This window comes from Scylla paramamosain, chromosome 42, assembly GCF_035594125.1.
Source record: "Scylla paramamosain isolate STU-SP2022 chromosome 42, ASM3559412v1, whole genome shotgun sequence".
Taxonomy (NCBI): Eukaryota; Metazoa; Arthropoda; class Malacostraca; order Decapoda; family Portunidae; genus Scylla; species Scylla paramamosain.
The window spans coordinates 7,140,001-7,167,500 of NC_087192.1; the positions used below are offsets into that span (position 1 = coordinate 7,140,001).

A 27,500-nucleotide genomic window follows, 5' to 3' on the forward strand; every position below is an offset into this window, starting at 1 on the left:
CTATCACTTGTCACTGTCACTATCACTTGTGCTATCATGTGTTTCTACTGTGCAGTCTTCAGTGTTACGTTCATACTATTTAAGATATGTTACGTCAAGGTTCGAGTTAACTTTGACCTTTCAGTTATCGTGTCACCAAAAAAGTAAAAAAATAAAGTCACAAGAGCATAGGGAAAGCTGCAACAAACCGTTAATCCTACACGTACTCGTAGCAATCTTTGTATAAAACACACCTACCAATACCCAAAGCATCCATATCCATAATTTACCTAATCCTCTTTTGAAGCTCCATGTTGACTCAGCACGAACACTGATTCACTCGAGTCACTCAATGCGATGATCTTATAAACTAGTATTTGCTCCACCTTCAACTCACGTACCAATACCCACTTAATCATATATATCCATAAAATTGTCTACTCTTTTAAAACACTGTTGACTCTGCACCAACACTGATTCACTCGTCATTCAAGTACCAGCACTGCCATTACCAGCATGACGAACAAGCAGGACGTATAATGGCAGATCTCTCTGGTGCTCTCTGCTGCCTCGCCATCTGCAGGACACCGACACTGACACTGCTTCCTCTTAATTAACAAGTTGGTGAGCCATTTCCACAAAGTGCTCGTGATTTCCAGCGCTTGGCACGTTGTCGGCTGCTTGCTGACACTTAAACTACACATTACCACACGATTTTATGATGTTACGCTCTGGAAATATTTACTAACTGGAGGGATAATGGTCAACGATTTATTATTTTGTCAGAATGTGTTTTGAAATTGTGAAAAGAAAAAAAAACTGCGTGTCGCTAATGAATTTCTCTCTGTTGAAAATATGTCAAGCAGATTTCGTGATGACTTAATCCATAATGTACGTACTTCTTGACGTACGTGTTTATCTTCCATTTTAATTCCGCGTGTATAACCTTGACACACTTTCCGTCGCCATTTGTCGCCAAGTTTTGTTGAATGGACTTCCACGAACTGCGATTTTTTTTTTTTCACTTCTTAGTTTTAATCGATGGTTTTAGGGGCAAATTGTACCTCGTTATATTATGTGCAACTGCTTCTTACGACGTGATTTTGTAAATTTGAAGCATCCGTGAAATGAGCTCAAAAGTGCGCGGTGTTTTTATATCATCATTACCATCATAATAACGACCAGCACCACCATTAGAGAGAGAGAGAGAGAGAGAGAGAGAGAGAGAGCCCTTCCCCCTTCAGGTGTTCCCTTCCCTTGCCTTCAGTGGCGCTGATGCTGCTGCGGGAACCTGACGAACTGTGACGATGCTTTGTGGAGAATTTGTGTGTGTGTGTGTGTGTGTGTGTGTGTGTGTGTGTGTGTGTGTGTGTGTGTGTGTGCATTCTTTCCTTTCTTTTTCCTCTCCGTTCCACTAGTTGTAGATTTTGTATCTTTTCACTAGGCGTGGATATTTTTTTTCCCTCCCTTTCTCTGTCTCTCTCTCTCACTCTGACTCTCTGACAATGTTTCACAGGCAAAAAAAAAAAAAGTCCCCTTGACATTATTCACGGCGGCAGTTTGGGGCAATACGAGCTCTTTTTGTTGTTTTTATTGCTTGGTTTTCAGCTTTCATCTCTCTGACACGCGCCGCATTACTCATATGCAGATAGTCGCACGCGCCCAAACTTTTATTCCCCTCTTGACATTGCTTGGAAATAATTATAAAAACACATAAAAGCTAATTTTTTTCTTTTTTCTATGAATATGACTTGTTAATTTTATTTTTGGTATTCTTTCTGTTTTTCTGCTTCTTTTTCTTATATCCTTCTTTTCTTCTTTTGTTCCTTCTCCTCCTCCTTCTCTTCTTCCTCCTCCTCCTTCATCTTCCTTTTAAAATGTTGATTTTTTGTTCAGTATGGAAAACAAGGAAATATACGAGTACATCATTAAATAAAAACCCAAATAATTAAAAGACGCAAGTTCCTCATTGTACATTGCATATGGAAAACTCGCCATTATAAAGACCTGTAAAATCAAGATCAAAATCAAGATCAATTACCATCCCACATAAATATGAAGCGTAGAATAAAATGTACGTTGACTTCTTTTTACTCTTCATTCCATCACAAGGTTAAACTTCAGACGGAAACCTTTATGGGATACTCAGAAGAGGTTGACTTATAACCCTCCAATTAATCCATTTGAGCGTAAAGTCCTAAGCAAACTCACTCGACAGTATATCAATATCCTACACGTATTAACTCGCCCTCAGCCAGCACGATTGCACGTATCTCTCCCTTAATCCACTGATATTTCACCATCCTCTTCTGAAAATTCTTTATAACATATTCCTCAGATTCTTCTATTTCATTTTCCCTTGCGTCTCTTTATTCCTCCTTGCCTCTGAAAGGTTCATCTGCTATTGATACACTCCCCTGATGCGTGACGCGGGGTGAGGGGCGAAGCAATGTTTCTATGGAATATTGTGAAAATCTTGATGTGTTGACAGTTTCCAGTGATTTTATGAGACCGTATATATGTACGCACCCCGTTCTTTCCTCTGAACACACAGGCACATTAGTCTTTGTTCAGAACGCATTTTGTAGTATATGATATTTGTAACGTCTAAGGCTTTTGAAGATCTACGATATTTGCTGCTTTCAGATTTTAAAAAGGTCACAAAATAAATGTTGTCAATAAATCTTTCCACACGTTCGCTGCATTCATTATTACCGAGAACACACTTTATAGTAAGTGATTTACACCATTCAGACCCTAAGGGCTTTGAACATTTATGATATTTACTACTGTCAATTGAAAAAAAAAAAATCTCACAAAAAAATGACTTCGGTAATTTTCTCACTAAGTATCTCTTTTAGAATCAACAATTCGATACTCTGTTTAATATAAGACGGCGGTAGGCACAAAGAAAAAGCTTCGCCTGTCTTTCTGCCGCCTTGACTTCCTGGAATGACTTGTAGGGAAGATTAAGGTTTTTTCTATACGTAAGAGTCCATTTGGTGACCGGTATAAGGAACAGAGGTGCTCGTTAGTTACTCCTTTATCGTCAGCCGTTCTTCACCGTGCACAGGTGGCCAGACAGACCTCCTCTAGCTTACTAACAATACACGCAATACACGCTCATAAATTTAATGGTTGTTTTTGCAGCATATTTTTTCTCTACTTGCTTGTAATTCGAGTATTTTCAACGACTGTATTTTCTATTGTATAAACTAACTTGGAAATCATACGATGCTATGTGTATGTCTATTGATGTGTGTGTGTGTGTGTGTGTGTGTCAAGGAACTACGTGGGAAGTAACAAGAAACATATCTCGTAACCTTTTTTTTTTTCTGTTCTTTTCCTTCGTTCTTTCTCCTGGGAACTGGCCGCGTTTATTTTTGCGCTGCCTTGTCTGCCTCGACTTTTCTTTTCCAGCCCCGTGGCAAGACTCTGGTGGCCGTCCCCATGAAAGCCACCAGCGTCTTATGGAGCAAATCATCTGGGTTTTTGTCCATCCTCGCTTTTCACTTCCTCACATTAACAGACTGGAAATTTTGTATCTTGTCTTCTTCATATTGAGGGAGGAAGATGTTTGGAGATTTTTTCCTCGCATTATTCTCTCTCTCTCTCTCTCTCTCTCTCTCTCTCTCTCTCTCTCTCTCTCTCTCTCTCTCTCTCTCTCTCTCTCTCTCTCTCTCTCTCTCTCTCTCTCTCTCTCTCTCTCTCTCTCTCTCTCTCTCTCTCTCTCTCTCTCTCTCTCTCTCTCTCTCTAAATTTACTTAAGTTTCTTCCTTTTTTTCATCCTTTTAATTTACTCCTTCTTCACTCCATTATCCACCTCTAGTCGAATTATCTCATATGATCCACTCTTTATCTGTAGTATCTTTTCTTGTCCGTCTTAATTACCTTCCCCGTTCACTTATTACATTACGAGAATGTTTTTATTGACCTTACGATTACGCGATACTCGACAGACCAACACAGACCAGCACCATCACCATCGACCTTCACCTGTCTTACTCAGAGCTCGTATCTGTCTTTTCACTTCAATTAGATCCATCAGCGCATGAAATACACCTCATTACCTCCACGGCTTACGGCCCAGTTCACAATGCTATCAACATTAGGGTATTTCTAGCGTGTAGTTGCTTCATTTCTACTTCCGTCGGCCCATTGTGCACGTTCCTTCCTGCTTCTAGTTCTCTTCCTCTCCTTTTCTGGTTCAGTCTTAATGTACTGCAGCTATTTCCACTGTGTTTAAAGTTTCTCCTCAGTCTTATGTCCTCTGATATAATAAAAATTTATGAATCGTCTGGTTTCATAAGGATATTCTCAGCTCATTCGGGGACTTCCGTTGAGACGAAGACACAAGATACAGTGAAATGACAACGACAGCGGTTAGTGTTTTAAATTCGGACAGTATGAAACACACAAACAAATATGTCAATTGTCAAGTTTTGTAAGGGTGTTGTCAGCAGATCAGGAGACTTCTGTCGAGAGAAAAACACGAGGGACAATGAAATGACAACGACAGCGGCTAGCATTTTTAAATTTGGCGAATCTCTAGCATTAATGAATCCCACAGAATTATACCCTGGTACTTACGATTAACAACAAACCAGTTATCGCAGTACAAATATGGATATACACACTGTCATGATACTTTACAGAGACACCACAAAAAAAAGTCACTCCACCTCTGACCAACAATGTACACGCGACTGTTTATCGGGTTGTCAAGGTCACAGTGCTTCAGTCGTGCTAATAAGGATCGCTGTGCAGTATCAGTGTTATCTCTCGTGCCAATAGACCCCTACGTGGGAGATAATTACCTGGAAGAGATATTGGACACCTGGAACGGAGTAGGTAGTTAGCGTAATCATGTTTGTCTGCATGTCTGTGTGGGAGGGAGTGTAGGAGTGTGTTTGGGAGGGAGGGCGAATGTGTTTGGATTGGTGTATCTGATAGAAGAGGTAAGTTAAGATTTGCATTAACGAGTGAGTGGGCGGGAGAATATAGGTCAGCTTATGTAGTTGTGTGTACTGGTCGACGCATGATTGACAGGCTAGGTGAGTGGTGCTGAGTGAATGTGTGGGCGTGTGAATAAGTTGGATGGGTGGATAAGTGGGTGAATTGGTGAGTGTGGGAGTGGATGGACGTTAGATAAGTGGACACGAGTGAATTAGCGTTTGGATGAATGAAAGAGAAGGCAGATTAGTGAATGAGTAAATGAGTGAAAGATTGATTGAGTGAATGAGTGTGTGAGAGGGGAAGTGAAAAATTGAGTGAATGAGTGAGAGAATGGGCATATCAATAAATAAACGGATGAGTACGTGAATGACCGAATAATCGAAAGACTAAATAAATAAATACCCACTACCCGGAAAGGAAGCAACTGTGTAGCAACCATCGATCGGTAATTAAGAGACTTGAAGATGGATAAATACACACTTAAACAGGCCACTTACGCTTCTATCTTTAGTAAGAACGATAATAAAAACTTCCTGCAGAGACGGTCAACAGCCCTCCAGCTCTCCTTCCGTATTGTTTTGCCACTTAGGGAGCGCAGGTAATGCAGTGGCGTGAATTGCAAGCCAGGTTTCTCTGTCAGATCACTCCACGCTGCACTGGCCTTGTGTGTTTTGTGTTACAGACCTCATAGTGATGGGACTGCATACTGTATGAAGTGTGGTGGTTGTCTGTGCTGGTGGTGGTGGTGGTGGTAATGTTGGTGGTGGTGGTGGTTGTCATGACTTGTTTGTTGTTGTTTGTTTGTTGTTGTTGTTGCTTTTGTCATAATCGTTGTTCTCATTGTTCTCATTGATGCTGTTGTTGTTGTTGTTATCATTATCGTAGTTCTAATTACTACTGATGTTGCTGTTTTTTGTTGTTGTTGTGTGTTTTCGTGATTATTGTCCTTTTTATTACTGCAGTTATTTCAACATCATAACTATTATCATCAGATAATGCCAATAAAACAACAGCAACAAAAACTACTACTACTACTACTACTACTACTACTACTACTACTTCTATTACTGCTGCTAACACTAACACTACTACTGCTACTTTTACTACCAGCGCTACCACCACCACCACTACAACTACTATTACTGCTACTACTACTACTACTACTACTACTACTACTACTACTACTACTACTACTACCACTCTTCTATTTACAAAATCAACAACAAAAAACACACTCAAAAAACTACTTGAAACACAATTTTGTTCGAAAAATACTTGTACTTGGACCAACTTTGACCAGTATCTTGTTTTCTTCCAACTTTATATTTGTAACTCTCTCTCTCTCTCTCTCTCTCTCTCTCTCTCTCTCTCTCTCTCTCTCTCTCTCTCTCTCTCTCTCTCTCTCTCTCTCTCTCTCTGAACCGAAGAAATCTTATTCACTCAAACAAATAAAAAAATCCAGTTATTAAAAGTTAGGCGTACGCTCTCTCTCTCTCTCTCTCTCTCTCTCTCTCTCTCTCTCTCTCTCTCTCTCTCTCTCTCTCTCTCTCTCTCTCTCTCTCTCTCTCTCTCTCTCTCTCTCTCTAGTAATGGAGATGACTGACCCTTATACCTGTATTTCATTAAAACTTCTCTCACGTACGTAGTCACAAAGAGGAAGAAGAAGAAGAGGAGCAGGAGAAGGACCAGGAGGAGAAGGAGACAAGTAAATGAAGGAAGAAGGAGTACAAAAGAAAAATGCAAAGAGAAGGAGACATGAGTGGGCTGTATGGAAAGAAGGAATAAGGAGAGAGACGATGAAAGGAAGATGAAATATAGCACTCGGAAAATAAAAAGAGAGAAAGAAAAACGTTAAAGGCAAGATTAAACCGAGACAGTGAGAAGGGAAGGGAGGAAGGAAGGAAGAAGAGCGAGGAACTGAGGAATGGAAGTAAAAACGCAGAAAGGAAGGAATGAAGGAGACAATTGAGACATGAGAAAAGGACTTGATATTAATGTATGAGAGAGAGAGAGAGAGAGAGAGAGAGAGAGAGAGAGAGAGAGAGAGAGAGAGAGAGAGAGAGAGAATGTAAAATTAGACATGGAGCTTCAAGAGGAGGAAAAATCAATTCTTATTACATAAACTCTCTCTCTCTCTCTCTCTCTCTCTCTCTCTCTCTCTCTCTCTCTCTCTCTCTCTCTCTCTCTCTCTCTCTCTCTCTCTCTCTCGTGGACATTTTTCTTATAATTTTCATATAAACATATACCCACAGCCTGTGAGAGAGAGAGAGAGAGAGAGAGAGAGAGAGAGAGAGAGAGAGAGAGAGAGAGAGAGAGAGAGAGAGAGAGAGAGAGAGATACAGACATACAGGCAGTTATTGTATGCTAATGAGGTTGTAGTAGCTGATAAGGCAGAAACAAAATAGATTCATAATTTATTTATTATTTCAACCATAAATTCACATGGTCAGTCATTATGAATATGCATCCGATCTCTCTCTCTCTCTCTCTCTCTCTCTCTCTCTCTCTCTCTCTCTCTCTCTCTCTCTCTCTCTCTCTCGAAGCAGTATTTTCTTTATTTTCACAGTTAATAATCAACTAAAAAGTCATTTTCTTCCCAGTACTAAAACTTTGCACATTCCTGATGATCTTTACAGTAGCGGGGCAAGTTAACATCAAGTTTTTAAATGCACTGGGAAGGTGTGTGTGCTCCTTATGCTTAAAACTACAGAGAAACATGCAAATTTGATTAAGCCCTGAGCAGAGCAGAGAGAGAGAGAGAGAGAGAGAGAGAGAGAGAGAGAGAGAGAGAGAGAGAGAGAGAGATTTAAATTTAATGGAAAGCCCTTTTCGTTTTAATGTTCTCCCTACTTGCTCTAAATGACGCAAAACACGACTTTCCCATGCTAACTTCATAGTGTTACTTAGTGTGTGGCTGTCTGTATCCCACCACCACCACCACCACCACCGCCACCACCACAACTTTATTCCTTCATCTGTGGTCTTAAAAATCATCTTATTATCTCCCTTTGTCCTTTTAATACGCTTAGCACATTGTCACGTCATTGTCTTCCCTCCTTCCCGACTCTGCGTCTTTATGTCGGGATCGCCCCTGAGGCACAAGTCCAGCTGTGTCCATCTGAGTCCACCTGAGTCCACCTCCAGAATATCTTAGCGCACCTGGACGCCTCCTCAGCACCCTCTCACTGGCTCCTTCACGCCTCCTCCTCACCCACTCCACGCATTTCACTTCCACGAACGTTTCTCATTAATGTCCTTCTGCATCCTTTATATCCTCCTCCCTCCTCACGCCCATCCGTCTGCCGTCCCCCGCCCTCATTCCCTCTCTTTCTGTCCCTCTCCCTTCCCTCTCTCCCTCTCTCCTCTCCCTGGGTGCGTCTTTCCCGCCACACCCGCGTACATTGCCCTTCGAAAACTGCTCTTGTCGAGATGAAAGGAGGGAACTCAGGTTGAAGAACTCCCTTTTCCTCCTGTCCCTTTCAGGAAGCAGCGGAGGGCGTGAGGGCGTGTGTTTAGAGTGCTTTCACGATGATGAGGGGAGGGCGGGGTTGTCATCCCTCCTGCTGCCTCTACCAAACTCCCTTAAAACTAATATGCTGAAATGTGTCACTCTGTCTGTCTGTCTGTCTGTCTTCCTTTCTGTTTGTCTGTCTGTATGTTCGTCTCTCTCTCTCTCTCTCTCTCTCTCTCTCTCTCTCTCTCTCTCTCTCTCTCTCTCTCTCTCTCTCTCTCTCTCTCTCTCTCTCTCTCTCTCTCTCTCTCTCTCTCTCTCTCTCTCTCTCTCTCTCTCTCTCTCTCTCTCTCTCTCTCTCTCTCTCTCTCTCTCTCTCTCTCTCTCTCTCTCTCTCTTACTTTTTAGTCCCCTTTCTGTATATCCTCCTCTCAGCTGATAGAGAGAGAGAGAGAGAGAGAGAGAGAGAGAGAGAGAGAGAGAGAGAGAGAGAGAGAGAGAGAGAGAGAGAGAGAGCTTTGGACTCCGGTAGATTGGACTTTTCTTATCTATAAAAGCGAAATACATAACTTCAGCTGAAATGGAAAATATCACATAGGAAGCGTTGATACAATATAGATAATTTCGTTTTTTTTTTCTTCTTTTTTTTTTTATATGGCACAAGTTCATACATCACGTTAGGCATGAGCGTCACAGGCTGTCTCGGGGATTAATTACCTCAGCTCATTGATATTGTGATGAAACGCTTGTCGAGCACCACCCGCCTGCCAATTGGCCTTCCTCTGGTTGTCATATTTTTTACCTTTGTTGCACTGGAATTGTGAGTAATGTCGATTTTATTTGCTGCCCTTTCTTGCTTTGTGTGTGTGTGTGTGTGTGTGTGTGTGTGTGTGTGTGTGTGTGTGTGTGTGTGTGCAATTTCTCGAAGCAGGATTACGTAATATAGTATCGTTGTAGCCATCATCATCATCCTCATCTACCTATACCTTCATCATTATTACTTTTGTGGTTATCGTATTTATCATTTATTTCAAGGAGCTCTTTCACCTCCGTTATGTTTGTTGGTACGCATTGCTACTGTAAGGGAGAAAATTTTAAGAACAGTTGATAATATTTATACACTCCTGCTTTGTTCTGTGCGTTTGGAGTTTCAGGAACTAAGTTTCATAGAGACTGTTGTCACTGTTACCCTATACGTCATTATCATCATCATTTGGTTACTACACTTGCTGAAAGACTATCAACTAAATAGAAATAAAATATATAAAGATTCATTACACTCATTCTCTGCAATTTGATGCAAGGTATAAAGGGCGACAATATTAAGTAAATCTAATCAACAAAATTGGTAGGGGGAAATATTAATGAAAGACAGAAAACTATGAATACCGTAAAGGCGAAGAGAGAAGGTGGAGAGAACGATAGAGAAGTGTTTTAAAAAGTATTCAGGAGATAAGGAACTATTACAGAAGTGCTTGAATCCTAAGATACTGAAGATAACACTGCAACAGGTGGTTATGGACACGATGTGGGAGTCTGTAGAGGATCAAGGAGTTGTGTAAATGAAGTAAGGTGAATGTTTTGAAGGGCTATTAACCAAAATAACGAGAACAGCAACAATAGACAGAGTTAGAAAGTAAAGAAAAAGAAAAATATTGTGGTATTCATATGAGGTAAGTACAGAGATTCTTGGGGGAAATAGAGAGTGGAAAATTATCTCGAATTGAATTGGTCTTTCCTTTTTTTTTTTCTTTTTTTCTTTCTTTTTTTTTGGCTTTTCTCTCTCAAAATATTTTCTTCTTTCTTGGGTGCAGCTTGATATGTACCAGAAGCGGATAGTTGTACATATAAATATATTTGCTGTTTTTTTTTTTTTTTTACGGTTTTACATATTTTTTTCTTTAAATTTAGCAAAGTTTATTTTACATACCAAAATCTTTAATCCTGTGCCTTTTTTTTTCTTGTACCTAATTTATGTAAAAGTCTCTCTCTCTCTCTCTCTCTCTCTCTCTCTCTCTCTCTCTCTCTCTCTCTCTCTCTCTCTCTCTCTCTCTCTCTCTCTCTCTCTCTCTCTCTCTCTCTCTCCTCTTCTTCTCTTTTCTTTTCTTCTCTTCTCTTTTCCTTTCTAATTTCCCATGTGTCTATTCTCCAAGTGTTATCTCGTTTATCTAATTTCACGAGGGAAATTGCTGCACCTTTTTTTTTTTTTTTTTTCCATCCTTATCTTTTCCTTGCTTCCCTTTTCGCCTTCTCCCTCGCCACCATTTACCCATCGCTTGTTTTACCACCACCACCACCGCCACCACCACCGCCACTGCCACTGCTGTCGCCACCATCCTTATACATGGGTCCGTTGGGTGTCAGAGCGCCTGTCTGTCTGGCTTGCTGTCTGGACCTGAATCTCATTATCTTGTTAGCTTTCCTCTCCTGCGATCATTATTTTACCGCCGGTGTTCCCTCTATCAGTTCGTAAAAGGACCTGAAGAGAGATTGGATGCCACCAGTTTGCTTTTCTTTCCTCTTTTTTTTTTTTTTATTTATTTAAGGGATGTCACTTTTTTTTTCCATTTCCCTGTACAAGTTTCCATTTGCCTTTTAGATGAGATAAAGCCCCAGTTTGCAGTGGGCATTGCTGCGTACAGTGCCATCTGGGATATTAATCCTTTCACTGCTAGTCAAATAGTTTTCTGTATCCGTCTACAACTTTTTTTAGATACTTTCTTATGAACTACATTTTCTTAAATTATCCTCCAAACACTCTTTCCTTCTTTCTGTATGCATTTTATACAATGTTTTCAATCTTAACAAAGGAAGATCATATCAGTGAAAGAGTTAACAAACTGCGCTGCTGACAGGAAACGCAATTTTGAGGCAAGAAGGGCACTGTCAAGAGGATATCGGCGCCCTAAAAATACCTTGCACTTAGAATACTGTTTTTTTTTTTTTTTTTTTTATATAGAGTCAAAGTTTTTGGAGTTTCGTTACTTTTCAGTTTGGGTTATCGACCTTCCTGCTTTGAATGGTTTTAGTTTCATCACTTAACTCAACCTCATTACTGGAAAAAAAAAAAAAAAGAGACAGACAAGCAGACAGACAGACAAGGAGACAAACAAAGAAACAGAGAGACAGACAGACTCAGTTCTTAGTAATATCAACAACACGTGTTTCATTTTCGTTCTTTTTTGTCCCGATTGTCATGTTATTGGCCGAGTTTACCTTGAATGGGATCACGTTTTCTTAGTGTCCCCGTGTTCCGGTTACCTGCCATTCAGACATTATCCTTATTATTGTTATAAGTAGTGTAAGGCTTATTTACCCATTTTATATCATGTAGTATTATTCTCTTCATAATTTAAGTTCTCTATATCTTTATATGTATAAGGAAGGGAGTATAATTGAGGTGAAATACGTTGAAAACGAGGGGAGCTTGAGTGGGCAACAACACATTCCAAGGAGGGGAAAAATCAGAGCGCCTTAGGTCGTGAGGAAAGGTGGAGGGAAGGCGTCTCTCAGGGGAGGATTTTGGTGTGGATTGGTGATGGAGTGAGCTTGTGGAGGTATTGGTGGTGTAGCGGTATAACCTTGATATCCAGGATCAGGTTAGTGAGTCTTTTGTGGTACCAAGAGCTCTTGTCCGCTGAAATTCGGTTGTTGAGTTGTGCCGGTGACGCTGTTGGGAGGGGTCATAGGTCAAACTGGCAGCCATTTTGTGAGTGGAGGTTGTGGTGTTAACCTTGGAAGTTGGTGTTGTGGTGTACTGGTGATTTTGGGGACGATGTTATGGTGTTATGGGTAATCTTTGGTGATAATGGTAATATTTTGTGAGGTTTGAGGAGGTAAATCTCTTGTGAGGTTTGAGGAGGTGAAATTCGGGAATTATTGTCTGGGGACGCGGAAATGGCGTCCGGGTAAATTCCTGCGGTTGAGGGGAAACATTTTGTGACTGGTGGAGGTGTAAACGGGTTCTGGTGACGTGGGAAGTGACGAGAACGTCATGTAGTAACGTGTGCTACCTCATGTTGTTTGTGAATTATTATTAGTATTAATATATGTGCTTGTAACATGGAATAATCGTGTTTTCTACCCCCCCCCAACAACAATCGGGTATTAGAGGTGATTCCAGGTGTGCTGAGTCAAGGTAAAGGTGGAGTAAGAGATAATTCTGACGATTTCGGATAGGTCGGGTAGGCACTCGAAGCCTTTAAAAATCCAGACCTTTAAAACTTTCCGGGATCAGTGTAACGTCCACTTTCTTGGAGAGATAACCGGTATCGTACGATCGCAGGTAAGTAGGCGATCGTGACAGAATATGGGGGCCTGTCCGGGATCTTTGAACATTTGTGGGGTGTAACGAGTGTTACATGGTGATTGTTGTTGGGAGGAATTTACCTGTGTGAAATATTTCTTTAAAACTGTGCATTTATTGTAGTGAATATTTGGAGGAATATTTTGTGGAGTGTAGTGATTGTAATCATGGCCGCTAGACGTGTTGAGATGTTCCTTCTGTCGAGAAGTGTGCATGATTTGTACACACTAACCAAGGAGGAATTATGTTCAGTGGCTGAGAGGTTTCAAGTGGAGTTGAAATCCAAGAAAAAGGAGGAAATGCAGGCGGAGTTAAAAAATGCTCTTGTGGAGAGGAGCTGGTTTGAAAATGATGGTGGTGAAAGTGAGGATAATGATGAGGAGAGTGTAGGGGAAGGTGCTGGGGTCAGTGAGATAAACCTGGGTGCTTTTGGTGGAACAGATGGCCTTTCTAGTAGTGAAAAATTTGAGTTAATGAAACTTCAAATACAGATGCAGAAGGAACAGAAACAGCAAGAGATGGAGTTAAAGAGGGAGCAAATACAGATGCAAAAGGAGATTGAGATAGAAAAAATTAGAGCAGAAAGTAAAAATAAAGTGAACGGGACCAGGGTAGGAAATGGTGCTCAAGGCAACGGGGATTTAGAGAGAAGGGCCATCAGTATGCCTAACTTTGTGGAAGGGGAGGAAGAAAACTTCTTTTTTCAATTTGAAAAGGCTGCAAAGATGATGGGATGGGATGAAAATGATTGGGCAATAATAGTCCAGTCTAAATTTGAGGGAAGGGCCCGAGCGGTATATGTGAATTTGAGTGAGCAAGAGGCGCGTGATTATGAAGTGGTAAAGGAAGCGGTGTTGGGATCAACCCTTCTATGTCCGGATGTGTACCGGGAAAGGTTCCGCAGGACGACAAAACGCCCAGGTGATACTTATCTCGGGATGGCTCGAGAGGTTATCCTTAAACTGGACCGGTGGCTGAAGGCCGAGGAAGCCACTACGCTTGAAGAGGTAAAAGGAGTTATACAGATGGAACAATTTATGAGCCAAATGCCCCTCAGTGTAAGATGTGAGCTCGCATCACACGACGTGAAAGACGTGATGGAAGCCGGACGCAGAGCTGACAAGTACTGTGCGGTCCGTGGGATGAACGGAGATGAACACCATGAAGGGAGAAAGCCATTCTCCAGCAGAAATGATGGTCATCAGAGATATAAGAATGACAGTCAGATGAGCTCGACATCAGTCCACAGATCAAACCAGCCCCGCCCTAACAACTATAGTTTTCCCCCACACTTACACCATGCCCCCGCCAGCCGACCACAACATGAGGTCTGCGCCCTATGGGAGTAGGCCCAGGAGCACTACCTATTACCAGAAGGGTAGTGGGGATGAAGGTGCAGTTAAGTGCCTTGGATGTGGAAGTAGCGGGCATAGGAAGTTCCAGTGTCCGAAGGGACGGCCGAAGCCAGTGGGAGCAGTTGCCGCCCAAAGAGACCTGATAAAGTATGTGGAGAATATGAATGCAGAGATACAAGAGGAGCCGCCGAAAGATGAGGGCTTTGAGCACTTCACCAGTAAGGGCACAGTGAAAGTGGAGGGAAGCCCAGAGAAGGTGATCAGAATCCTTCGGGATACGGGAGCTAACCAGAGTCTGATCTTAAGTAGTGTACTCCCATGGAATGAGGAGACCAGCACTGGCAGAGAGGTCTCATGCAAGGGTGCAGGGGGCCAGTTCAGTATTCCCCTGCACAAAGTTTGGCTGGACTGTGGATACGTCACTGGAGAGGTGACGGTGGGAGTGAAGGAGGCACTGCCCGTAGATGGAGTGGATATGCTGGTTGGGAACGACCTGGCTGGAGGTCGAGTTATCCCTAAACTTCAGATGGTAGACAACCCTCTGATAGGGATGACGGAAACCACCACTCCAGCAGCAGTCCCTCACTCAACAGATGGGGAGGCAGAGGTGCCTGAATTGTTCCCAGTCTGCGCAGTGACCCGAGCGATGGCCCGGAAGGAACGCATGGACACCGAGGGAGCAACGCAGGAGGACGAAGGCCTGGGCGTTCTGTTTGAGGAACCTGATGAAAAAGGAACTAACCCGGAGTGCGCGAGTGGTGGACCGGTTGTAGGTCAGGTGGGGCCCAACCTTGATTTTCTGGTAGAAAAGAACGAGTTGATAAAAGCTCAGGAGAGTGATGAAAGCTTGAAGTCTGCTTGGAATGAGGCTAACAGGCTGGGTGAGCTTGACAATGAGTACGTGGGCTACTACGTGAGTAACGGGGTATTAATGAGAAGTTGGAGGCCCCTGACAGCCCCAACCTCCGATCACTGGATGGTGAAAAGGCAGATTGTGGTGCCATGGGTGTATAGGAAGAAAATTTTGGAGATGGCACACGAAGGTAATCTGGCAGGACACCTGGGGGTCAGAAAAACCCTAGGAAAGATCCTGTGTCATTTTTACTGGCCTAGAGTGAGGGGTGATGTGAAAGAGTTTTGTAAAACTTGTGGTTTGTGTCAGAAGGTGGGCAAGCCGAACCAGGTGATTCGCCCTGCCCCCCTTCACCCTATACCTGTGGTCGAGGAACCATTCAGTAAGGTGGTGATAGACTGTGTAGGTCCTTTACCAAGGACCCGGAGGGGGAACCAGTACTTGCTGACTATTATGTGTATGTCATCCAGGTTTCCTGAGGCCATTCCCCTCAGGAGTATAAACTCTAAAAACATTGTGAGGGAACTGGTGAAATTTTTCTCCTGGGTGGGAATCCCTAAGGTGTTGCAGTCAGACCAGGGAAGTAATTTCACTTCTCGTGCGTTCAAGGAAATCCTAAGGGGTCTAAAGATTGAACAGAGACTGTCGAGTGCTTATCACCCTCAGTCTCAGGGTTGTGTAGAAAGATTTCACCAAACTCTCAAAAACACTCTCAGGATGTATTGTGAGGAGATGAGTGTTCAGTGGGATGAGGCATTGCCACTAGCCTTATTCGCGTTAAGGGACAGTGTGCAGGAGTCAACTGGTTTCAGCCCATTTGAGTTAGTGTATGGCCATGAGGTGAACGGTCCTTTAAGGATGGTGAAAGAAAAATGGTTAGGAGTAGAGGAGCCTCATACTGTGGTGAAATATGTATCTGATTTCAAGGACAGATTGATGAGAGCTAGGGAAATTGCTCGGGAAAATCTGAAAAATAGTCAGAGTGAAATGAAAGGCTGGTATGACAAGAAGGCGAGGGCCAGATCTTTCCAGCCTGGGGACAAGGTCTTGGTTCTTTTCCCATTGCAGGGTGATCCTTTCAAAGCCAGGTTCAGCGGGCCTTGGGAGATTGAGAGAAAAATGAGTGATGTAAATTACATTGTAAAAACTCCAGGGAGGAAGAAAAAGAACCAGTTGTGTCATGTAAACATGCTGAAGCCATTTCACGAAAGGGACAGAGAAAATGGAGATGATGTAGCAGGAGGAGTAAGAGCTGTGAGTGTTGTAAATGTAACCACTGAGGCGGAGGAGAAGTGGTCTGAAGTGAAATTGAGCAGGTGTGAAGGGATGGTGCTAGAGAACTCAGCTGTGTTAGGGAATTTAAATGATAAACTGTGGCACATGGAGCTGGAGAAGAGGGAGAGGATTAGGGAGATAATTGAAAGGTTCAGTTCTTTGTTCCCTGATGCACCTAGAAAAACTAATGTGGTGGTGCACGATGTGGATGTTGGGGAGGCTGAACCCATCAAACAGCATCCCTACAGAGTTAACCCGCAGAAAAGAGAGATCATGAGAAAAGAAGTAGAGTATATGCTGGAACACGACTTGATTGAGCCCAGTGAGAGCCCATGGAGCTCGCCATGTGTACTGGTGCCCAAGCCTGGTCAATAGAGTTTCCGTTTCTGTACGGACTATAGGAAGGTTAACATGGTGACAAAACCTGATGCTTACCCTATCCCTAGAGTTGATGACTGTATAGATCATGTGGGAAGTGCCAACTTCATAACAAAAATTGACTTGTTAAAGGGATATTGGCAAGTAGGACTCACTGAGAGGGCAAAAGCCATATCAGCTTTTGCCACCATGGATGGATTATACCAGTACAAAGTTCTTCCGTTTGGGATGAAGAACAGTGGGAGTTCTTTTCAGAGGTTAATGAACAGAGTACTGAAGGGCTTGAAGGGATGTTCTGTGTACATAGATGACATATTGTTGTACACTGAGAGTTGGGAAGAACATGTGCAGCTGCTGGAGGAAGTATTCAGGAGGCTGGATGATGCCAACCTTACTGTCAACTTAGCAAAAAGTAATTTCGTGCAAGCTGACGTGGAGTACTTAGGCTTCAAGGTTGGGAAAGGTGAAGTCAGAACCGTGGAAGCCAAGGTGAAGGACATTGTAAATCTCCCTCCACCCACCAATAGGAAGGAGATACTGAGATTCTTAGGGGCCAGTGGATATTACAGGCGATTTTGTAAGAATTTCTCTGATGTTGCCATGCCCCTGACCAAGTTGCTGAATAAGAAGTCAAAATTTTGTTGGGATAAGCTTTGTGAGGAAGCTTTTGTGGAGATTAAGAAAATGTTAGTCAGTGCCCCGGTGCTGCGCATGCCTGATTATGAAAAACCATTTGTATTGTACGTGGATGCCAGTCAGAATGGTGTGGGTGGTGTGTTAATGCAAGAACATGAGGGAATGGAGCACCCCATAGGCTATTATTCTAAGAAGTTGTTACCATATCAAAGGGCTTACAGCACTATTGAGAAAGAGGCTTTGGGCCTAGTGCTGAGTTTGAGTCATTTTGAAGTGTACGTCAAAGGGACGGGACAGCCTGTGCAGGTCTTCACCGACCACAATCCGCTCATTTTCTTGCATAAAATGAAAAACTCCAATCAGAGGCTGATGAGGTGGTGCCTGGTCTTACAGGACTATAACTTAGAGATTCACCATGTGAAAGGCAGTGAGAATATTATTGCTGATGCCTTGTCCCGTGCACCACCTAGTCGTGAGGCATCCTAATCAGGTGCCTCACGCCTCTTTTGGGAAGGGGATGTCATGTTATTGGCCGAGTTTACCTTGAATGGGATCACGTTTTCTTAGTGTCCCCGTGTTCCGGTTACCTGCCATTCAGACATTATCCTTATTATTGTTATAAGTAGTGTAAGGCTTATTTACCCATTTTATATCATGTAGTATTATTCTCTTCATAATTTAAGTTCTCTATATCTTTATATGTATAAGGAAGGGAGTATAATTGAGGTGAAATACGTTGAAAACGAGGGGAGCTTGAGTGGGCAACAACACATTCCAAGGAGGGGAAAAATCAGAGCGCCTTAGGTCGTGAGGGAAAGGTGGAGGGAAGGCGTCTCTCAGGGGAGGATTTTGGTGTGGATTGGTGATGGAGTGAGCTTGTGGAGGTATTGGTGGTGTAGCGGTATAACCTTGATATCCAGGATCAGGTTAGTGAGTCTTTTGTGGTACCAAGAGCTCTTGTCCGCTGAAATTCGGTTGTTGAGTTGTGCCGGTGACGCTGTTGGGAGGGGTCATAGGTCAAACTGGCAGCCATTTTGTGAGTGGAGGTTGTGGTGTTAACCTTGGAAGTTGGTGTTGTGGTGTACTGGTGATTTTGGGGACGATGTTATGGTGTTATGGGTAATCTTTGGTGATAATGGTAATATTTTGTGAGGTTTGAGGAGGTAAATCTCTTGTGAGGTTTGAGGAGGTGAAATTCGGGAATTATTGTCTGGGGGACGCGGAAATGGCGTCCGGGTAAATTCCTGCGGTTGAGGGGAAACATTTTGTGACTGGTGGAGGTGTAAACGGGTTCTGGTGACGTGGGAAGTGACGAGAACGTCATGTAGTAACGTGTGCTACCTCATGTTGTTTGTGAATTATTATTAGTATTAATATATGTGCTTGTAACATGGAATAATCGTGTTTTCTACCCCCCCCCCAACAACAATCGGGTATTAGAGGTGATTCCAGGTGTGCTGAGTCAAGGTAAAGGTGGAGTAAGAGATAATTCTGACGATTTCGGATAGGTCGGGTAGGCACTCGAAGCCTTTAAAAATCCAGACCTTTAAAACTTTCCGGGATCAGTGTAACGTCCACTTTCTTGGAGAGATAACCGGTATCGTACGATCGCAGGTAAGTAGGCGATCGTGACACGATATCACGACTTTCCTCCATTTTTTTAATTTTCACATACCAGGAATTTTCTTACATTTTCTAACTTGGGTACTTGTCTTTTTTTTTCATATTCACGAACCTTTTCTTTTCCATTTTTTTTTTTTTTTCTCTCCCCCGTGTGGTTGGACGTACCTATAAAAGTCTGCTCTGGATTCTTGCCCTCAGCATCCTCAGGTCGTTCGGACGTGGAATGGAGTGTTCGCGTCATCCTCACTGAGCTAGTTGCCTTGACGTTACCTTGGCATTGGAAAAGTGTGTATGTATATTCAGTGTCTTTTTATGTCTTTCTTTTAATGCAGGTATTGTTCCCATCCTTCAGTTTGTCAATCATTCCTTGTTTTCTTATGTCGTATTGTGAAAGAGTGTATGTTGTACTCGTATATTCACTCTTTCCGTGTTTTTAGTTTTTTTTTTTTTTTTTTTTTTTTTTTCCTCCCTTTTTTTTGTATTCAGCATCTTTCTCCTTCTTTTTTATGTATGAGTATTGTTCCCGTCATCTTTCAGCTTGTCATTGGTTCTTTGTTGTTCTCTGTTTTATTGTGAATGAGTGTATGTAGTGCTCGTATATTCACCAGTTTTTTCATGTGTGTGTGAGAAAATGCGGATTAGAAAACAGGAATATTCTTAGTTCCTGCTTTTGTTTTATTTATTCCATTTCCTTCATCTTCTTTCAGCTCAAATAGTTCCTCTGCCATTTTCTTCTTAGCAGAAGAAAAATAAATTAATTAAATCGCAAAAACTCTTCTCGGTTCTTCCTTATTCGTACATAATTTATATTTTTTTTTTATCATCCAGTTTTAATCGTTCCTGCCCATTTCTTTCGTAGGTGGGAAAAAAACACATCGAAAAATTGGTAATATCTCTTTAGGTTTTGGTTTCTAGGAACGTAAGTCTTGGTGAATTATCCTTTTGTCTCTCTGGATTCAGTAAGTATTGTTGTCTTCAGCTCATATGTTCTCCTTTCTGCTCAAATTTCTTTTTCTTTTCTTTCCTGCTCTTGTTTTTCAGTCTCCTGGCCTTTTTTTTCCGTTTTCTTATACTCCTCCTCCTCCTCCTCCTCCTCCTCCTTCTCCTCCTCCTCACACTTGTTCCCTCTGCCTTCCCACAGCCCCGAACTAAGTCTTCTTTCATGTATGTGTTTGAAAGTGTGTGTGTATGTGTGTGTGTGTGTGTGTGTGTGTGTGTGTGTGTGTGTGTGAGGAAAGAGCATCGCTGAAATTGTTTGTTGCGAGGCGAGCGTCTTGAAGGTTCTTTCTTAAGGTCTCTCTCTCTCTCTCTCTCTCTCTCTCTCTCTCTCTCTCTCTCTCTCTCTCTCTCTCTCTCTCTCTCTCTCTCTCTCTCTCTCTCTCTCTCTCTCTCTCTCTCTCTTGGAGTGTGTGTGTGTGTGTGTATGTTATAGACGAGGCCAGACGTCTTCATCCCTTTTCCTTCATGTTTTCCATCTTAGTGTCGTGGTGCGAGCAAGAGAGAGAGAGAGAGAGAGATCACTTTCATTGTTATTTTTCTGGGCTTGATAACTATTTTTTTGCCTCACATTTTCTCCCACATACACTTGTTTTACTCCAGAAGGAAATATGTGTTCTCTCCCACCACACAGTTGTCTCCACTCGCCCACACACTTTGGAACGAACCGCGTGTCCTTGAAAAGAATCCTCAGTTTTTAAGCTTGATTCATGTGTTTCGATGTGAAGGTGTTAAAACTCCATTAAAACTTTGAGCAACAGAGACTTATTGCGTCACTAAAATACTTCACCCACTGATCACTCCCGTGTGTGTTTGGTGGCGTGGCTTTTGGGGGATTGAGCTTGATGGTCTTCACTTTTTGGATCCCTGGCCTGAATTTGGGTCCATGACGAGGCAGACAGTTCTTAGCCAGGAAGTGTTGGGTAACATGGAGTTAATATATGGATAATCGTATGTTGGTAGAAGGTATAAAGAGATCCTGTATTACGGTATAGTGAAAAAAAAATTGGAAACCGTCAGTTAAAGGAAGCAGAAATCATTGATAATAGTATGATAGAAGATAGAAAGAGACGTAGAGTGAAAAAATAATATAGTTAAAAGAAGCAGAAATTATGGATAATCTTATGATAGCAGAAAATAAAGAGAGATGCAACATTACGACGCAGAGAAAAAAAAAATTGGAGACAGTTAATTAAAAGAAGTACAAATCATTGATAATCGTATAACTATATAAGATAAAAAAGGAGATGCAACATTACGAAGACGAGTGAGGATTTACAGTCCGTCAGTTTAAAGAAAAGAGTTAATGAAATGAGAAGCTTTCGACTCGCCCAAGAGATGCCTGGGAAAGCCTGCAAAGATGGAAGTTATAATGACTGGTGACGCAGTTTTTCCTTTGCTTCAGATATTGAATCTTTACTAACCGAAAAAGAAATAAAATAAATAAATAAGGCACCGGAAATATTTACTATGGCGAGATGCAACTTAAATATTCATGAAATTGAACTATTTTTGCACTACTTATCCACGACACACATACACACACACACACACATACGCGCATCACAAACATTCACTAAACAACTGTCCCACACACTTACTTTCTCCCTCCCTCTCTTTCCCATCCTCTGCTTCCCTTCCGTACAGATTAATCCCTCGAAATAGAAAAGAAAGAAATGAAGCGACAATTTATAATCATGTAATGTTATTTTCCTCATTTTCAGCAAGTGGAATTAATTATTGTCGAGCACCACGTATTCACAACGCCGCCCAGATCCATTTGTAGCGTAATTCATGAACAAGACAGAAGCGCGCAAAAATTTAAATTGAATTCCATTACGCGAGGATTCTTTTACACTTTATTTTTATCATATACTTCCCCTTCCTTGTCTGTTCCCTTCGCCCCATCCCTCTTCTCTCTCTTTCCCTCTCTCTTTCTTCGTCCCTTTATTCAATATTTCATAAAGCGTCTTAATATTTTCTTCTCCAGCTTTCCTCCTTCTTTTCTCACCACACTCTTCTCGCTTCACATTTTTTTTTTTCCTTCACCACTCCGCTCTTCTTAGTGGTGTGTGGGTGAGGCTTAAGTCCTCCTGGGAAGTCTAAATATCCCAGTTACCCTCCTAATTATCCCAGTTTTCTCTTGACCCTTGACCCCATTTTCTTTTCCGACACCCACCCTGATATTTCTTCTCTTTTTTCGTTATTATTCATTCCCTCGAGACGTAAAAGATGAAGTGAAGGGAGGAAGCTGAGAGGACTTGGCTTAATACATTGTGTGTGTGTGTGTGTGTGTGTGTGTGTGTGTGTGTGTGTGTGTGTGTGTGTGTGTTTGTTAAAGGAGATAATGTTATGCACTCTTGCTTTTCCTCCTCAGGTGCAAAACGGCAATTCTAGAACGAAGGGTGATAACAGAAAACATTAACCAAACCAATACAAAGAGAGTAAATAGAGAGAGGAGAGTTGCAGCTTCCCTACTCGGCCTCTGTAATCGCATTATGGCGCACACTGTAGTGATTTTTGTTCATCTTAAGCCTGTATCGTCTGCAGGGTTCGATGTTCGGTATGATGGTTTATTTCTCAGTGGTATGGATGGTTGGCCTCCTTTTGCAGTGGCCTAGCATGAAAAATCGTAGTTTGTCGCAGCATGTGAGTGATCTCTGGCCTGTATCGCCCGCAAGTTTCAATATTCAGCCTGATGGATTATATTTCTCAGTGACATGGATGGTTGGCCTCCCTTCGTAGTGGCCCAGCAGGTTTGTTTTTTTCTGAAGTGAAGTCTCAAAATGCTCTTCTATATAGAAAATCATGGTTAATGGCAGCATGTGAGTGATCTCAGGCCACTTGATGTTGCAAGAAAAGTCAAATCACTGCGGCCAGTATTTTATAAACATTTTAGTCTCATAAGAGTTGTATTCAGATGCTACAGAAATTATAAATCGTAGTCTAAGAGGCAAGCGTCTTTACCAATGATACAGAATACTTAAACTATCACTGGAGTCACGAAAACATACTTGGAAATATCAATAATCTCCACTAGAGGCCATTAAAAGTTGTCTAGATAAAACACTAAAAACTATTATATTAGCTACAGCACTAACGATGAACAGATGGCAATAATGAGAATAGAAGAAGGAGAAAAACAAGAAGAAGAAGAAGAAGAAGAAGAAGAAGAAAGAAAGAAAAGAAAAAGAAAGAAATAATAGGAAGAAAAAGAACAAAATGATAGAAACAGCAGCAGCAGCAGCAGTAGTAATCACCAAGGTAACGAGAGCGTACAGGCGGCCGTGGTGCTGGAAGCTTATAATTAGTCACGAACAACATAATAAAGTTAATGAATGTAAATTAAAGACTAATTAGAAGTTGACGCAACTAGCATGACGAGCTTGCTTGTTTACACGTGTTTTACGACTTGTTTACGAGGTTTACAGCGTCAGGAGAAACGAGGGAAGAGGAGGTGGTGGTGGCAGGGAAGGGGAGGCAGCGGTAACTTAAGGTGTGACAGGGAGACGTCAAGATAATGTGTCAGCAGCGCGTCGCCAAACACTCAGTGAGTCGCAGGCTATGGAGAGACAAGGCGTCGAGGTACTGTGGGTGAAGGGGCGCTGGATGTGGGTGTGGGTGATGCAGAGGAGCATACGGAGGATACTTCAGGCCTCCTTGTATATCCCGTATCACACTGTGTTGTGATGGGTGAGGAGCAGACGGTAGGAATAGGAGTGCTAACCTGTAGACGAAAGGGTGACTCTGGGAGGTAATCGGAAGGAGGGCTTGTTAAATTCAGACTACGGAGAATTCTAAGGTGGCTAGCACAAGTTGATACCAATACTGACGTATCATTTTCAAATGGGATATACGAGTACATCAAGAACGACACTGGAACAGCTACTTGTGGTGAAATAGCCATTGAAGGATGATAAGTACTCGTAGGTATTGGAAAGGAAGACTTATTAAATTCAGACTCCGGATGAGAATAAAGTAGTGGCAACAAGCTGATGGCACTACTGACTTGGCTTCTTCAGGTGATATGGCCATCTAGAGGGACACTGATGCGGCTACTTGAGGTGAAATAGCCATTAAAGGTGACGCAAAGCAACTTACACTACTTGATGCTTCAGGGCTGCAACTTGATCACGGGGAAGCGAGGTGGTTTACATAAGGCGCTGCGCTCTTAAAACTGGTGATGGTAATGCTGGTGGCCGTATTACGTTCCCGCTAACTTGGTGATGTGCTGCTCTGAAGTTGGTGAAGTCTTGGATCCCAGTGTTGATCTTTGCACGAGGTTGTAAGGTTGTTAGTGTAATTTCAAAGGTAAAGTGTATCTTGAAGGGTGAGTGTACTAGGTGATGAATGATGATGTATGGTAGTTGTGGTGGTGGTGGTAGTAGTAGTAGTAGTAGTAGTAGTAGTAGTAGTAGTAGTAAAATTATGTTGTGTGTGTGTGTGTGTGTGTGTGTGTGTGTGTGTGTGTGTGTGTGTGTTTACGTTGTACTGTTCAGTGTCTTCTTTTCGATACAAATTTGCAGAGCTGTTGGAAGAAAGTGTTAAGACATTACTTGGCCACACACACACACACACACACACACACACACACACACACACACACACACCAAGGATTTGACCACGTAAGTCGTTCAAGCCGATTGTATTGTACTTTTCTTCCAGATTCTACAATCTCTCTCTCTCTCTCTCTCTCTCTCTCTCTCTCTCTCTCTCTCTCTCTCTCTCTCTCTCTCTCTCTCTCTCTCTCTCTCTCTCTCTCATTCCCTTTCAGACCACGCCGCCGCCTTCGTCAGCTCAGCGTTGTTCCCCAGTGCCTGCCTCTCACCCTCTTGTTTACTTGACACACCTTTCTTGCCACTTCTCTCACTTGCCTCTTATTCCCCTCTCCACTTCTCCTCCATCCCGCACCCTCACGCCGCTCCCCTCCACTCTTTCCCTCCATCCTCGACCCTTAGCAGCTTACGTCAGGGCTAAAATCTCTCGTACCGTGAGACGAGTGGACCGTAGAAGGCGTGGAAAATATTAAGTCTTCTAATGCTCCCTCCCCCTTCCCCCGTCCTCATACGGTGGTATAAAGAGATGAATCTGCACGTGTGGCGTGAATGGTGCTGTTGAGTAAGCAGTTGTTTTGTGTATATGTGTTAGGGTAGAGAGAGAGAGAGAGAGAGAGAGAGAGAGAGAGAGAGAGAGAGAGAGAGAGTCGGTTAGTCAGGCAGAAAGATAGATAAAAGGTAAAGAAAGTGAGAAGGAACTAAGAAAGTCAGTCTATCAGTTAGAAAGATTAATAAAACATACATAAAGTGAGAACGAAGTAAGAACGAACAAAGAAAGGCGGTCAGTCAGTCAGAAAGACATTAAACGTACAGAAAGTGGAAACGAATCAAAAGTCAGGAAGCCAGTCATTCAGAAAGATAGAAAACGTACAGAAGCTTAAAACTAAAACTCCGTAGTGCCCCCTCATAGTCAAGTTGTCTGGTGCTCGGGGCGTATAACCTCGGCCGGTGAGAGAAACCGAACCACCGCGATACAGTTTCCCTTACTTAATTAGTTTAGTGTGTTAAATTTCATGGCCATTGTAGGGAGGCTGATGCACGCGCCCATGCCGTCACTCTTACCGGAAAAAATATTGGAGCCTTAAACACACACACACACACACACACACACACACACAACGAAGTATGTCCTATATAACTACTACTACCTACACCACAAGCTGAACTGTAGAATAATGTAGGGTCATTTTCGAACAGGAAGGACAGAGGAACGTGGCAATCTACTGAGAAATTCCGCTCGAAGCTCTTCATTGAACCAGAATAGCTCCCGTCAGGAAAGTGAAGCCTGGTAGTGGATGTGATGAAGCACTGTTACATCAAAGAGAAACGAAAATAGATTTTATGATAACAGACAATGAAGGACTCGGTGAAAAATAAAAGTGCTATTGACGGAGTAAGTGCAGAAAACGGCCATCGTGGTATTAGACAAAGGCAAAGAGTGAGTGTTAAAAATAAACCTTTTTTTTTATTATGTACATTAATAGAAAGTAAACAGGAAGTAAGAAGTACATGATATTTACAGTGGTCATAGAATTGATGCGGGATAGTGAACTGTCTCATTATGAAGGGGAAGGAGTAAACCAGTGTAGTATGGTGTCGGGCCTTGCTATGGATGTGTGTTGCCAGCTGTGCACGAGACTGCCCCTTTCCACTGGGGGCACCGACAGGGCTAAGAATGTGAATGATGTGTGTGTGGAAGTGTGGCGCTTTGTTTGGGCCACCCCGTATGGGATTGCCTGCCTAGTATATAGACAGATAGACGTAAGTATATGGGACAGTTACTATGACGCCAGACAATGCTGCTAATATAACTGTTATTGACGAGGCAAATATATATTGAATGGCCGCTGCTTTATAAACTTCGCACAAGGACAGTTTTTTCTTTTTTATTTGATTTTGATACTCATAAAACAGACAAAAACAATGCATTCGGACAAAATAATTCGTGGTATTTGTATTCACATTACTACTATTGGAATGCTGAGTGTTTACGTTCGTTTTGAAAATACTTTGATAGAGTATTCATGTTGGCGAAACAATCTGCTGGAGCATAATTGTCTTGCTGTCAGAAATAATCATGCACATTTTACTATTACCAAATGGACAGAGAGAGAGAGAGAGAGAGAGAGAGAGAGAGAGAGAGAGAGAGAGAGAGAGAGAGAGAGAGAGAGAGAGAAGGGGGAGCAATGAACACAGACGACCCTTTAACTTACAAAATGGATGATCCTAAGAAGTATGAGCTAAGCCAATGCACACAAATCACCAGCGCTCCCCTCACGTGTCACTGCCTCGTCAGTCGCCCGCATCACACTGCCGCCATTCATCACTATAAGACCGCTAGGATACTCGTACCTTGATAACTTCACGGGTATGGCGTACATAACTGTATAACTTATAGAAAATAGCATGATATATCTAAGGTCAAGTTGTCCTATCGTGGTACCAGAGATAGTCATGGTACCTTTTTACTCCTGTGGTTGTCCTTTGGTAAGATTAAGAGCACTGTGAATGATTGATTGAATAAACTCATAGAAAAAAAAAAAAAGGGAGAGAAGAGTGAGTTTATTTAGGTTTTTAAGAGCACACAACTGTTCAGGAGATTATAGAGAAAAAAACTGTTTAAAAAGTTGTACTCTAGAAAAATCAGTTTGAAAGGTTGTTACCTGGAATAGTTTGTATGGATTCACAGAAAAGAGGGAGAGAGAGAGAGAGAGAGAAAAGAACAGTGGGTTTATTTAGCATTTTTTTCTAAGATACAAATTTATCTGAGTGACTTGTTGAAAATTCTGTCAAAAAAGTTGCTTATGATTATGGAGAAATGGTTATCTAGTAGTGAAAAGGTTAAAAGTCCAATACAAGAGAGAGAGAGAGAGAGAGAGAGAGAGAGAGAGAGAGAGAGAGAGAGAGAGAGAGAGAGAGAGAGAGTTTATTCAGTGATTTCTCTAGAATGCCATACTATTTAAATTACTATCATAGAAAACTGTTTAAAGAGATAACGATTATGACTTAAAGAAATGTCTAGCAGTGAAAGGGTTAGAAGCACCTCTTACAATACCACAATAACACACACATTAAGATTACTATGGCACCAGGGATATTATGAGTAAATAACAACATTGCATCATACTTTAAAGAC

General features: G+C 42.1%; 2 protein-coding genes across 2 annotated transcripts in view; both read left to right on the plus strand.

Annotated features, from left to right (window-relative positions):
- Window positions 1-27,500, plus strand: part of LOC135093343 (uncharacterized) — a 162,007-nt gene that overhangs the window by 107,804 nt on the left and 26,703 nt on the right. The gene's annotated exons all lie outside the window — the stretch shown is intronic.
- Window positions 4,674-16,550, plus strand: LOC135093199 (uncharacterized). Its single transcript, XM_063992173.1, has 5 exons — window positions 4,674-4,826; window positions 5,475-5,533; window positions 12,871-13,088; window positions 13,530-13,757; window positions 14,005-16,550. The coding sequence occupies exons 1-5, from the start codon at window positions 4,674-4,676 to the stop codon at window positions 16,548-16,550; spliced, it is 3,204 nt and encodes a 1,067-aa protein (XP_063848243.1).

Bases quoted from the DNA above. Each gene is read 5' to 3' on its own strand.
- LOC135093199 (XM_063992173.1), top strand. From the start codon at position 4,674: ATGTACACGCGACTGTTTATCGGGTTGTCAAGGTCACAGTGCTTCAGT. The intron at 5,534-12,870 runs GTAATGCAGTGG...CATGGCCGCTAG, and splicing joins TTGCCACTTAGGGAGCGCAG to ACGTGTTGAGATGTTCCTTC. The intron at 13,758-14,004 runs GTGAGCTCGCAT...TGCCCCCGCCAG, and splicing joins AATGCCCCTCAGTGTAAGAT to CCGACCACAACATGAGGTCT.